General features: G+C 48.4%; 1 protein-coding gene and 1 pseudogene across 1 annotated transcript in view; one reads left to right on the top strand and one right to left on the bottom strand.

Annotated features, from left to right (window-relative positions):
• Window positions 1-12903, top strand: part of LOC146871398 (SWI/SNF-related matrix-associated actin-dependent regulator of chromatin subfamily D member 2-like) — a 626025-nt pseudogene that overhangs the window by 560516 nt on the left and 52606 nt on the right.
• Window positions 1910-12903, bottom strand: part of LOC146871397 (uncharacterized) — a 149065-nt gene continuing 138071 nt past the window's right edge. Inside the window, exons 3-4 of the mRNA XM_085651042.1 lie at window positions 4165-4224; window positions 1910-2561 (exon numbers count right to left, since the gene is read on the bottom strand). Of these exons, the coding sequence (XP_085507168.1) occupies window positions 2146-2556 (411 nt within the window). The 5' untranslated portion in view covers window positions 2557-2561; window positions 4165-4224 and the 3' untranslated portion in view covers window positions 1910-2145. The remainder of the gene's footprint in view (window positions 2562-4164; window positions 4225-12903) is intronic.

The raw sequence follows: 12903 nt of genomic DNA, 5'->3' as shown, positions 1-12903 counted from the left end.
AGGGTGTAACAACTGTACAAACCTGACACTTGGGGACCCCTGAGTCTGTGGCCAGAACCTTAACTCTGCCAGTCGCGTACTTACCCAAAAGCCGATAACACAATTTTCTTCCATAGGAAATTATTTCCAGTTTTTCTGTTCAATTTCTTCTAAGTGTCAAGTTTTGAAACAGCAAAATATTGCCTGAAAATTACAACAGCAACTACAATGAATTTACTCACATGTTTCCAAGACCTTGGCCAGGACTGAATATAGGATCCAGTCCTTGAATTAGAAAAGTAATCCTGGAAGTAATCTATTGCAAATAACTTCAAACTCACATTGAGCTCAATGTATTATTGTGTTTGAAATTGTGTTGCCTATTGCAACAACTTGTAACTATTACCTACCAAAGTCAATTGCATATTGCAAAAGTATGTAACTAAAGCCTCGCAATCTGAGGAAGTATATTTTGATACCTATTGTTGGTTCTAAAATAAAACAAACATATTTTTATATAAAAACCATTGGCCTAGAGTTCAGTTATTGAGTGTGTGAGACCATTTGCTGACTGAGTGTGTACAACAAATGCTTTACACTGTCCTCTGATACTGCCTTACTTCTTGACCAAGGTACCACTTTAGAGAGTAAGGTTATATCTAACTTTAACCTCTGCCAAAACTCTGGTGACTGTGGACTCTGTGCACACTGTACCTATTTGGGAACAGTGCATACCTAGCCACTTTCTCACAATATGCATGTGTGACAACATGTACAAGTCTGTTGCAGGACACAAGTAGTGTCACCAAGAAGGATAGCAAAGCATAATCTCCTGGCATATCGCCTTACACAGGACGTGTTGGTCAAAGATTGTTGTGATGTAGCACATTGCATGTCACATCTCTAGGTGTTCACAACAGATTCACATTGCTGAGGAGACCCAAGGGCACAGGTCAGACATACATACATGGAACTACAAAGTAAGCCACACTGAAGTTGAGTCCACAATACTTACTGAAGCCAAAGTGCATAGCGTCAGTCAGCCCCTACCTGTGCACAAACAATGCCAAAGCAACTTCTGAGCACTGCCATGAAGTGCACACATATTGGCCAATGTGCCCACGGATGTCAGTTGAACTGCACTTAGCATATAGTCTGAATCAGTGGCAAGATTGCAAGGGTGTCATCACTATGAGTCAATGCGAAAGTTACAGCTGGGATGAGTGGCTATGACACTGTTGGTACAGGGAGCAATGCAGCATGTCACCACTTGTGTGCAACAGAACTGTGTGCCTGCAAACAAACATCATCAGGTCCAAAAGCATAACTGTAATGATTAAGTGTGTCACAATAGCAAGAAACTCGAAGTTAAGTCTGTATTCCGAACAGTGCTAATACTCCAAGACACCTGTGAGTGACCTCTATTCCAAACTCATGACTCTGTCTCATATAATTTATGTGACTCACTAACACTGTCGTGCCATGTGACGTTAACAATGGACCCACAAATGACCAACAGCATGCATGGAATGGAGATCGATTGGCCATGCCCAGGCACATGTGAGATGTTGGAGGTCACAATAAACTGTCACCAGAGTAGGCCGTAAACCATAATTGCTAATCTATCAGACATGCAAGGTCATTGTGCTCACATCTAAGGTATCTGGCCTCAATCCATCCTGCATACTGACAGGTCAGGACCATAGTTACACATACAATGATTACTCCAGTGATGGTATGAGTTGCACACAATGGGGCAAGCCCCACTCCCCCGCATCAGCCATGATATAAGTGCAAGCAGAAATCTAAAATTTACAAGATTCATTCGACAATAATATATATAAAACAACCCTACACTAATCTATGTCCCTAACTCTAGCCTTAAACTAACTACAATTATTTTTTCCAACTAAAGCTATCTTACCTAACTATTTACAAACACAGAAAATGAATAAATACATCAACCCCCCACCCAAAGATAAATGAAACCTATCCCCAAATCCTATAACATTCAATAAGTAAAAAAGTCTAAAGCTAACCCTAACTAAGCCTACACTAAAACTATGCTAAATAACACACACAACTATGACATTACACAACATAATACTAAAAGAGGGACAGTGTGGGAAGGGTGAAGAGGTGGAGGGGTGAGAACAGGGGCAGTCTTCATGGCAGTCCAAGGTGGGCCCGGATCTCATGTATCTGCCGGTTGAGGTATAGAAATTCACGGCGAATGTCTTGAAGGATATTGGTGTTGTCCTGGACCATCCGTATCAGTTGGGACAGTCCAGGATCAATGGGGGCAGGTGCGGGTGCTGGTGGCGACGAATGGTGGCCTGGCACCGGTGCCGGTGTGGCGGCAGGGCGATTGACAGGTTGGGAGCCCACACTGACACCTGAGTTTGATAGTCTGTTGCCGCTGCCAGTCAGGACGCATTCCGGCAGCGACTTCCAGGTCCCTGCCTTCTTCTCGGCCCGGTACCTCCCTGCCATCATTCTAAATCCCTTATGTACCTTACGCACGTGGAGGTACCGGTACTTGGCGACCTGGAATCGGTGCTGTTCCTCAGGTGTCATGTTGTCTGAGAGAAAAAAAATCTATGTCAGTTTTCTGTCCCCTACACTATGTAACCGTCCAACATGAGATCTGTATCACAAGTTAAAAACAACATGGGAGGCAACACTTCCGCTTCCCCCTGTTAAGTCAAGGACTGACCTGTTAAACCCAATGTCTACGCATCATTCAATAACTACGTGCTGTTGAGACTGACATGACAGTGCATGGCATGGTACATGCACTGACACAACTGAAAGCTAAGGACATGCTACAAACATGGCACCATTGGACAACCGGGCTGTGGGTGACATGTACAATTGACTTCATTCGGGAGGCATGACCCCTATGTGCACAGCACAACCCTCTCCCATCCTGTGACAGACAGCTGCATCAAAAGTACAATGCACATGTGCAGCCATGTGTGTCCCCCAGGAACTGTGTGCAGTACATCAAGTCAGTGCCAAGACAGGCAAGGGTGTATGTGTGCAGGTGTGAATAACTACCTATTGTAGTCTCACACTACATGCATAATAACAGGCCTGGGACTGCCCTACTCACACTTGCAATCATGCTGCTTCATGCCGCACACATGGAAACATGTTTGGGGTATGAATGCTGACTTCGGCACTTACTCACTCCACCATTACTATGCAATTGGTGATAGCCATCCACTGCGAGGGGGATACATCATTGACCCACAACTGCCAGTCATGCATGTGTTGTAACCCCCAATCTCACTCCATAGTAGAGATGAACACGCATGCATCAACTACGCAAACTGTTACAATAGATTACACATTGTAATGTCACCCTGGGGTCATGAGGGTTGTGTAATTGTTATGGCTAATGCGTACACACAGATATTGTTTCCGCAGGCTGGATTTGCCAATCTATGTGACATCAAATGATGCATAGCTAATGCATGCGTATGAAAGGTGTGTTGAGTGATGTCACCAATTGTGTCAGATGAGTTGGTACACATGATCCTGATTCTAGCATGGAATGTCCACACGGACATAGCCTGTCAACACCATTGCAGTGCACAAATATCAAATTTCAATTGACAAACACATCTATGGAATGTGTTTGTGTAACACGCCATTGACAAAATTGGATCTGAGCTACATCCTGCCACTTCTGCTTCTGTGCTATGCAGCATACCTTAGGTATCACTGAGCCAAGATGTCTGACCTTGTACGGACATAATAGCACTGCCTCATTGTGCACAATGCTACACCCACTGCACGCCCCTTGGACGAAGTCTACCGCATGTAAGTGTGCCATCTTGACTAGGCTGCTAAAATCAACATGGGAGTAAATGCTAGTGGCATATTGAAAACACAACTGCAGTGTAAATGCCTAGTTGGCAGCATTAGTTGCTCGGAAATAGGCACATACATTGACATGTGTATCAATGACTGTTGATGGACAAAGTCACAACTCTGAATGAGATGCATTGTACCCCTTTAAACTACCATATTTGACACAGATCGGAAAGGCTGAATACCTCTGCACATCATAGGCAATTGACATGCGATACACACCCATACTGCTAATCAACAACGTGTTGCATTTGGCACAGACACTCATGACCACGCAACATGCCAATATTTCTTATCACTACTCACCAGTGGCTTGTGGGTCCCGGAAACGGTCAATGTCCCCCGCAGTGATAGGTTGGCGTCCATCTGTGAGAGGACAAACGCAAATAGGTGTTGTTAGCAAATCGCAGCAGATGTGGCATATTCACAATGTAAATTGTTACAGTGACAGACAATGCTACATCCCTGTGGTGTTGACTTCATGTTGGCCACATGACTGGGCCTACTTTGAATGGCATCCACACACGAACATATGGAAGCAGAGGCTGCACAGCCAAAACATCACTGCTGGCTGAGCTGCACATATGAGTTGTGTCACGCAATATCAAGGCACCTCATCCACACGGAGCGCAAAACAAAACAGTTTTACTCATCATCCTTGACCGATCGCTGCGGCGTTCAGCACTGTCTCACAAAGCCCATCAATATGCAGACTCCACAACAAAGGGATCCAAGACAAGGCCCTCAACTGGATCTGCTCCTTTCTCAACGTACATACGATGTGGGTCAGACACTCCTCTGTTGTCTTGGAGCCTACAACAACCAGCCGTGGAGTCCCCCAGAGATCCTCATTCAGCCCTACAATCTTTCACATCTACATGTCTCCGCACGCCATAATCGGGATTAGCCATGGACTCAACATTGTATCATAGGCATACGACTGGCAACTCCTCCTCGACACATCCAACTAACACAACTCCAGCAAACACAAGTATTGCGAAGCCATGGCAGACCTTGCTAGATGAATGTCAAAGAGCTGCATACAAGTGAGCAACAACAAAAGAGAAGTACACGTCATGCTCCAAAACCTCCATGCATGGAATTACACAGGGTCCTCACACAGCATGGGGAACCCACACCCCAACACGGCCAAGGCACGCAACATGTAATCCATCATGGACTCCGATGTGCAAGATAATTGCAAGATCTATCCGGTCTCATCATTGTGCTTCCACACACTCTGCCTCCTATGTCAGACAGTCAAATGACTCCTACTCAAACACACATAGACACTCACTCATGCCCTGTGCAATAGCTCACCCTACTACGGCACCACAGTCCATGACAGAATTTACATGAACCACATCCGCAAGCTGCAGGACATCTCAAATGCAACCACAGGACTAATCCTCACACTGCCAGGACCCTGTCACACCTCCCACCACCTGCGCACACTCCACTGTCTCCACATCAAAGCTAGAGTCACATTCAAGATGTGCACCCAGGCTCACACAGCTATCCACAACACTGGGCGAACATACCTTAACGTACAACTCTCTTTCCATGGCACATCAAAGGACCCGACGATCCGACCAGCTGGCCTATGCTGTGTTTCCCCGCTCCAGAGAGACCAGATTGTGAGTCTGCTCCTTTTCCTATCTTGCAGACCTGGCCTGTGGCAACCTTCCGCTACACCTCTGACAGGCAACATTGCTCCCCATCTCCAAGCACTATCTCTGAACATTGCTCTTCAACAGACACACACCTTGCTATACTTCAACATGCAAACACCGCCACGCCCCTGCAACCCTTCCTGCTGAGTATACGCTCACATTAAGCATGTGTATTTTGGTATGCTTAACACCGGGGATCTCCATTCCTATGTGGTATTTCCATTGGCAAACGTAATCTACGCGGTCATTGCAACGCCAATCGTCACTCCACCTTGCACTGCATGGCGCACATCAATAATGGGTATTTTGATTGACTATCCCAACACCTTCCATACTGTTGCATACATTGTAGTGGGAAGAGTGAGTCGTGCAAGTCCAAGGTCAAGGCCATCATGCGCAAGTATTTTTAGCAAGTCGCATTGCATTAACCACGTTGTTACAGTGTCACGGTCTTGGGACAGCATTAAGACATGAATTTGAATTTAATTTTAAATTTGAATTTTTTGAATTTAAAATTACTTATAGAGCGCACGTATACCTGCGGTTTCTTGGCGCTGTTACTAACCGGATCCTAAATTAAAAAGCTGGGGGGACAGGCAAGTTTATTATTCGAAATATTTTGTGAACAGGTAGGTTTTAAGTTGGTTGCGGAATTGAGGGTAGAGAGAAATGGTACGGAGTTCAAGGGGAAGGGAGTTCCAGAGGGTAGGGGCGAGAGTGGCGAATTTGGAGCCTCCCCACTTCTTTCTCCGGAAACGTGGGATGGTGAGGAGGGACTGGGAGGATGAGCGAAGTTCCCTGGTGGGGACATAGGAAACAATCTCGGAGGAGATGAACGCAGGTGCGAGTCCGTGTCGGGCCCGGAAGGTGATGGAGGCAAGCTTGAACTGAATTCTGGCTCGCACAGGGAGCCAGTGAAGTGATTTTAGGAGCGGGGTGGAGTGGTGAAATTTGGGGAGTTTGAAAACCAGGCGGGCCGCCTGGTTTTGGATCTGTTGTAGGCGACGCAAACTGTAGGCGGGGATACCGGCATACAGGGCGTTGCCATAATCCAGGCGGGAAACCACCATGGCCAAGATGATGAGTTTTAGAGCAGAGAAAGTGAAGAAACGGGACACCCTGCGTATAGTGCGCAGTGAAAGAAAAGAAGAAGACACCACAGAGCTCACCTGGGAGTGCAGAGTGAGTTGAGAATTAAGTTTTATACCAAGTGTCTTGACTGAGGAAGTGGGGGTAGGAGGGGGGCCAAGAGAAGGGGGCCAGAAAAGAGGGGACCAGGGGCTGGATGAGCCACCCGTCAACACCAACTCGGTTTTGTCGGGGTTGAGTTTAAGGTGATTGTGGTTCATCCAGTCCCTGATGTGAAGCATAACAGATTGAAAGTTTAGAACAGAGGAAGGAGAGGATAGATTGAAGACAAGCTGGAGGTCGTCCGCATAATTAAATACGCCGACCTCCATCTGTTGAAGCGAGAAGATTAAGGGGGCAATATATAGATTAAACAAGAGGGGAGAAAGAGAGGAACCCTGGGGAACCCCGCACTGAACTTTCCGGACGTCCGCCGTGAAGTCACCCAGGCGAACAGCCTGGGTGCGGTCACTCAGGAAGGAGGACAACCAGATCAGGGCAGTCCCCCCGATCCCCGCCGCTCCGACACGGGAGAGGAGGATGGTGTGATCCACCGTATCGAAGGCGGCTGAGAGATCGAGGAGCACAAGGGCCTGGTGCTGATTAGTGTCCATGCCCTCCCTGAGGGTGTCCAAGACCGACAGGACAACGGACTCCGTAGAGTGTGCAGGGCGGAAACCGGCTTGACGGGGGGCAAGAGCACCATGATTCTCCACAAAAGAGCTCAGAGCACTGGTGACGTGGCGCTCGAGCAACTTGGCTAGGAATGGTAGGAGGGAAATAGGACGGAAATTGGCGGGGACAGAAGGGTCTGCCCCGGGTTTTTTTAGGATGGGCACAATTACCGCCGATTTCAAGGGTTTAGGAACGATGCCTTGGGCAAGAGAGCTGTTAAGAAGGTGAAGGGGAGGGTCAGGGCAGGAAACAAAGATATGGCGGAGAATGTGAGCGGGGCATCATATCTTCTTCTCATCATATCTTCTTCTCACACACGTCACTCATATATGTACGTAACATTAGTCGTGGAAAACAAGGGAATTGGTACTTACCACCCTGGATGCCAGGCATGACTCCGGTGTAGTCAAGCAGGTCCGCCTCCCGCACCAGCATGTCCTGCCAGCGGTGCTTTCACTGGCGCACGGTCCTGTTGACCTTGAAGCAGTGGAGCATCAGCACCCGCACCCGCTCCCACCGCAACTTCCACACAGCCACACCATAGCCCTGGAGGATACGTCCTCCCCTCTCCAGCATCAGAGGCAGGTATCACCGCACCAGCCACAGGAAGCCCCCCAATGCCCCCTCTGACATCCGCCATGACCTTCCCACCGCCGGCATCTCCACACACCCCAGTTCTCACCCCAGACTACCAAAAGAAAACCCAATAATGATAATAAAGGAAAATAACCCACAACAAACACTAAGGACAGTAGACAGTAAAAAGTAAATAAAATGTGAAATAATTGAAAAATACACGTTAGACAGGACACAGCAACACTCCAAAATCCACTCTCCACCAGCGCAATCCACAAAACACCTCCTCACTCAGCCAGATCAACCACAATGTGCTCGAAAGTGAAAGTGAATGCCACACACAAGGAGACAGGAAGCAGGCATACATAACTTTGTGTGTGTTAGAGGCATTATTTGTACAAAGCGACAAGAATCTGCACGCTAAGGGTCCGCTAATGTACTCAGGCTGATAGTGTAATGTGTATGCGGCCTGTTTTATGAAATGCGATCATAATCTGAACGCTAAGGGGCCGCTAATGTCATCAGGCTGAATACATGCGATCAGAATCTGCACGCTAAGGGCCCGCTAATGTCCATAGGCCTACTGTAATGTGTATGCGTCCAGTTTTATGAAATGCAATCAGAATCTGCACGCTAAGGGGCAGCTAATGTCATCAGGCTGAATACATGCGATGAGAATCTGCACGCTAAGGGCCCGCTAATGTCCATAGGCCTACTGTAATGTGTATGCGTCCAGTTTTATGAAATGCGATCAGAATCTGCATGCTAAGGGGCAGCTAATGTCATCAGGCTGAATACATGCGATCAGAATCTGCACGCGAATAGCCCGCTAGTGTCCATAGGCCTACTGTAATGTGTATGCGTCCAGTTTTATGAAATGCGATCAGAATCTGCACGCTAGGGGGCAGCTAATGGCATCAGGCTGAATACATGCGATTAGAATCTGCACGCTAAGAGCCCGCTAATGTCCATAGGCTTATTGTAATGAGTATGCGTCCAGTTTTATGAAATGCGATCAGAATCTGCACGCTAAGGGCCCGATAATGTCCATAGGCCTACTGTGATGTTTATGTGGCATGTTTTATAGTTTGCAATGGGTTTCTTCATGCTAAGAGGCTGCGACTGGCCTGATGCTGATACAGTATTGTGGAGTGTGTCCAGCCATGTCCTTTTAAATGCGCAGGGGACATATCATCGTGTTTGAGATAAGAATCTCACGTGCCACCATTTTTATAGCAATGATGGACATTCATGCCAAAACTCTGGTCACACTACAATAATACAATGTGAAGATAGGTTTGCACAATGAAGGCAGACTCCATTTTAGGGTTACATATTTTTATAGGCAGGCAGGCAGGCAGGCTAATGTGGCAAACACAGCTTGCTGGCTACATCCAGATGCCGGCCGTGCAAGCATTGTGAGCATTGCGGTACAAAAGGGAGTGGTGATGGACGGAGCATCAGAACCAATCAGACACTCACACCCAGTCAACAGATCTGGGTTTGATCCATCACCGTTCTTTAGCCCACTTTGCCACCCCAGTTCAGACATGGCCATATGCAAATCAGTTTGACCCTGTGCCTCATGGGAACAGTCCAGCCCGAACTGCCAAGCCATGTCTTCCCTGGACCGGAAACAAGCTTCCTAGGACCGGTTTCTGGCATTTCAGCCGTCTTCAGCCAGGCTTGCTTGAATCCAGTGGCAAAGTGAGCAAGGGACTCAACGTCTGAGCATACACTGCCAACTTATGGCAAACAAAGCAGTACAAAAGGGGCTGGTGATGGACGGAGCATCAGAACCAATCAAACACTCACACCCAGTCAACAGATCTGGGTTTGATCCATCACCGTTATTTAGCCCACTTTGCCACCCCAGTTCAGACATGGCCATATGCAAATCAGTTTGACCCTGTGCCTCATGGGAACAGTCCAGCCCGAACTGCCAAGCCATGTCTTCCCTGGACCGGAAACAAGCTTCCTAGGACCGGTTTCTGGCATTTCAGCCGTCTTCAGCCAGGCTTGCTTGAATCCAGTGGCAAAGTGAGCAAGGGACTCAACGTCTGAGCATACCCTGCCAACTTATGGCGAACAAAGCGGTACAAAAGGGGGTGGTGATGGACGGAGCATCAGAACCAATAAAACACTCACACCCAGTCAACAGATCTGGGTTTGATCCATCACCGTTCTTTAGCCCCCTTTGCCACCCCAGTTCAAACATGGACATATGCAAATCAGTTTGACCCTGTGCCTCATGGGAACAGTCCAGCCCGAACTGCCAAGCCATGTCTTCCCTGGACCGGAAACAAGCTTCCTAGGACTGGTTTCTGGCATTTCAGCCATCTTCAGCCAGGCTTGCTTGAATCCAGTGGCAAAGTGAGCAAGGGACTCAACGTCTGAGCATACCCTGCCAACTTATGGCGAACAAAGCGGTACAAAAGGGGGTGGTGATGGACGGAGCATCAGAACCAATCAAACACTTACACCCAGTCAACAGATCTGGGTTTGATCCATCACCGTTCGTTAGCCCACTTTGCCACCCCAGTTCAGACATGGCCATATGCAAATCAGTTTGACCCTGTGCCTCATGGGAACAGTCCAGCCTAAACTGCCAAGCCATGTCTTCCCTGGACCGGAAACAAGCTTCCTACGACCTGTTTCTGGCATTTCAGCCGTCTTCAGCCAGGCTTGCTTGAATCCAGTGGCAAAGTGAGCAAGGGACTCAATGTCTGAGCATACCCTGCCAACTTATGGCGAACAAAGCGGTACAAAAGGGGGTGGTGATGGACGGAGCATCAGAACCAATCAAACACTCACACCCAGTCAACAGATCTGGGTTTGATCCATCACCGTTCTTTAGCCCACTTTGCCACCCCAGTTCAGACATGGCCATATGCAAATCAGTTTGACCCTGTGCCTCATGGGAACAGTCCAGCCCGAACTGCCAAGCCATGTCTTCCCTGGACCGGAAACAAGCTTCCTAGGTCCGTTTTCTGGCATTTCAGCCGTCTTCAGCCAGGCTTGCTTGAATCCAGTGGCAAAGTGAGCAAGGGACTCAACGTCTGAGCATACCCTGCCAACTTATGGCGAACAAAGCGGTACAAAAGGGGGTGGTGATGGATGGAGCATCAGAACCAATCAAACACTCACACCCAGTCAACAGATCTTGGTTTGATCCATCACCGTTCTTTAGCCCACTTTGCCACCCCAGTTCAGACATGGCCATATGCAAATCAGTTTGACCCTGTGCCTCATGGAAACAGACCAGCCCGAACTGCCAAGCCATGTCTTCCCTGGACCGGAAACAAGCTTCCTAGGACCGGTTTCTGGCATTTCTGCCATCTTCAGCCAGGCTTGCTTGAATCCAGTGGCAAAGTGAGCGAGGGACTCAACGTCTGAGCATACCCTACCAACTTATGGCGAACAAAGCGGTACAAAAGGGGGTGGTGATGGACGGAGCATCAGAACCAATCAAACACTCACACCCAGTCAACAGATCTGGGTTTGATCCATCACCGTTCTTTAGCCCACTTTGCCACCCCAGTTCAAACATGGCCATATGCAAATCAGTTTGACCCTGTGCCTCATGGGAACAGTCCAGCCTAAACTGCCATGCCATGTCTTCCCTGGACCGGAAACAAGCTTTCTAGGTCCAGTTTCTGGCATTTCAGCCATCTTCCGCCAGGCTTGCTTGAATCTAGTGGCAAAGTGAGCAAGGGACTCAACGTCTGAGCATACCCTGCCACCTTATGGCGAACAAAGCGGTACAAAAGGGGGTGGTGATGGACGGAGCATCAGAACCAATCAAACACTCACACCCAGTCAACAGATCTGGGTTTGATCCATCAGCGTTCTTTAGCCCACTTTGCCACCACAGTTCAGACATGGCCATATGCAAATCAGTTTGACCCTGTGCCTCATGGGAACAGTCCAGCCCGAACTGCCAAGCCATGTCTTCCCTGGACCAGAAACAAGCTTCCTAGGACCGGTTTCTGGCATTACAGCCGTCTTCAGCCAGGCTTGCTTGAATCCAGTGGCAAAGTGAGCAAGGGACTCAACGTCTGAGCATGCCCTGCCAACTTATGGCCAACAAAGCGGTACAAAAGGGGGTGGTGATGGACGGAGCATCAGAACCAATCAAACACTCACACCCAGTCAACAGATCTGGGTTTGATCCATCACCGTTCTTTAGCCCACTTTGCCACCACAGTTCAGACATGGCCATATGCAAATCAGTTTGACCCTGTGCCTCATGGGAACAGTCCAGCCCGAACTGCCAAGCCATGTCTTCCCTGGACCAGAAACAAGCTTCCTAGGACCGGTTTCTGGCATTTCAGCCGTCTTCAGCCAGGCTTGCTTGAATCCAGTGGCAAAGTGAGCAAGGGACTCAACGTCTGAGCATACCCTGCCAACTTATGGTGAACAAAGCGGTACAAAAGGGGGTGGTGATGGACAGAGCATCAGAACCAATCAAACACTCACACCCAGTCAACAGATCTGGGTTTGATCCATCACCGTTCTTTAGCCCACTTTGCCACCCCAGTTCAGACATGGCCATATGCAAATCAGTTTGACCCTGTGCCTCATGGGAACAGTCCAGCCCGAACTGCCAAGCCATGTTTTCCCTGGACCGGAAACAAGCTTCCTAGGACCGGTCTCTTGCATTTCAGCCGTCTTCAGCCAGGCTTGCTTGAATCCAGTGGCAAAGTGATTAAGGGACTCAACGTCTGAGCATACCCTGCCAACTTATGGCGAACAAAGCGGTACAATAGGGGGTGGTGATGGACGGGGCATCAGAACCAATCAAACACTCACACCCAGTCAACAGATCTGGGTTTGATCCATCACCGTTCTTTAGCCCACTTTGCCACCCCAGTTCAGACATGGCCATATACAAATCAGTTTGACCCTGTGCCTCATGGGAACAGTCCAGCCCGAACTACCAAGCCATGTCTTCCCTGGACAGGAAACAAGCTTCTTAGGACCGGTTTCTGGC

Source organism: Triturus cristatus, chromosome 1_1 (genome assembly GCF_964204655.1).
Source record: "Triturus cristatus chromosome 1_1, aTriCri1.1, whole genome shotgun sequence".
Classification (NCBI taxonomy): domain Eukaryota; kingdom Metazoa; phylum Chordata; class Amphibia; order Caudata; family Salamandridae; genus Triturus; species Triturus cristatus.
Note: the sequence above shows the minus strand (reverse complement) of the source record. Positions and strands in the feature narration are given on the sequence as shown.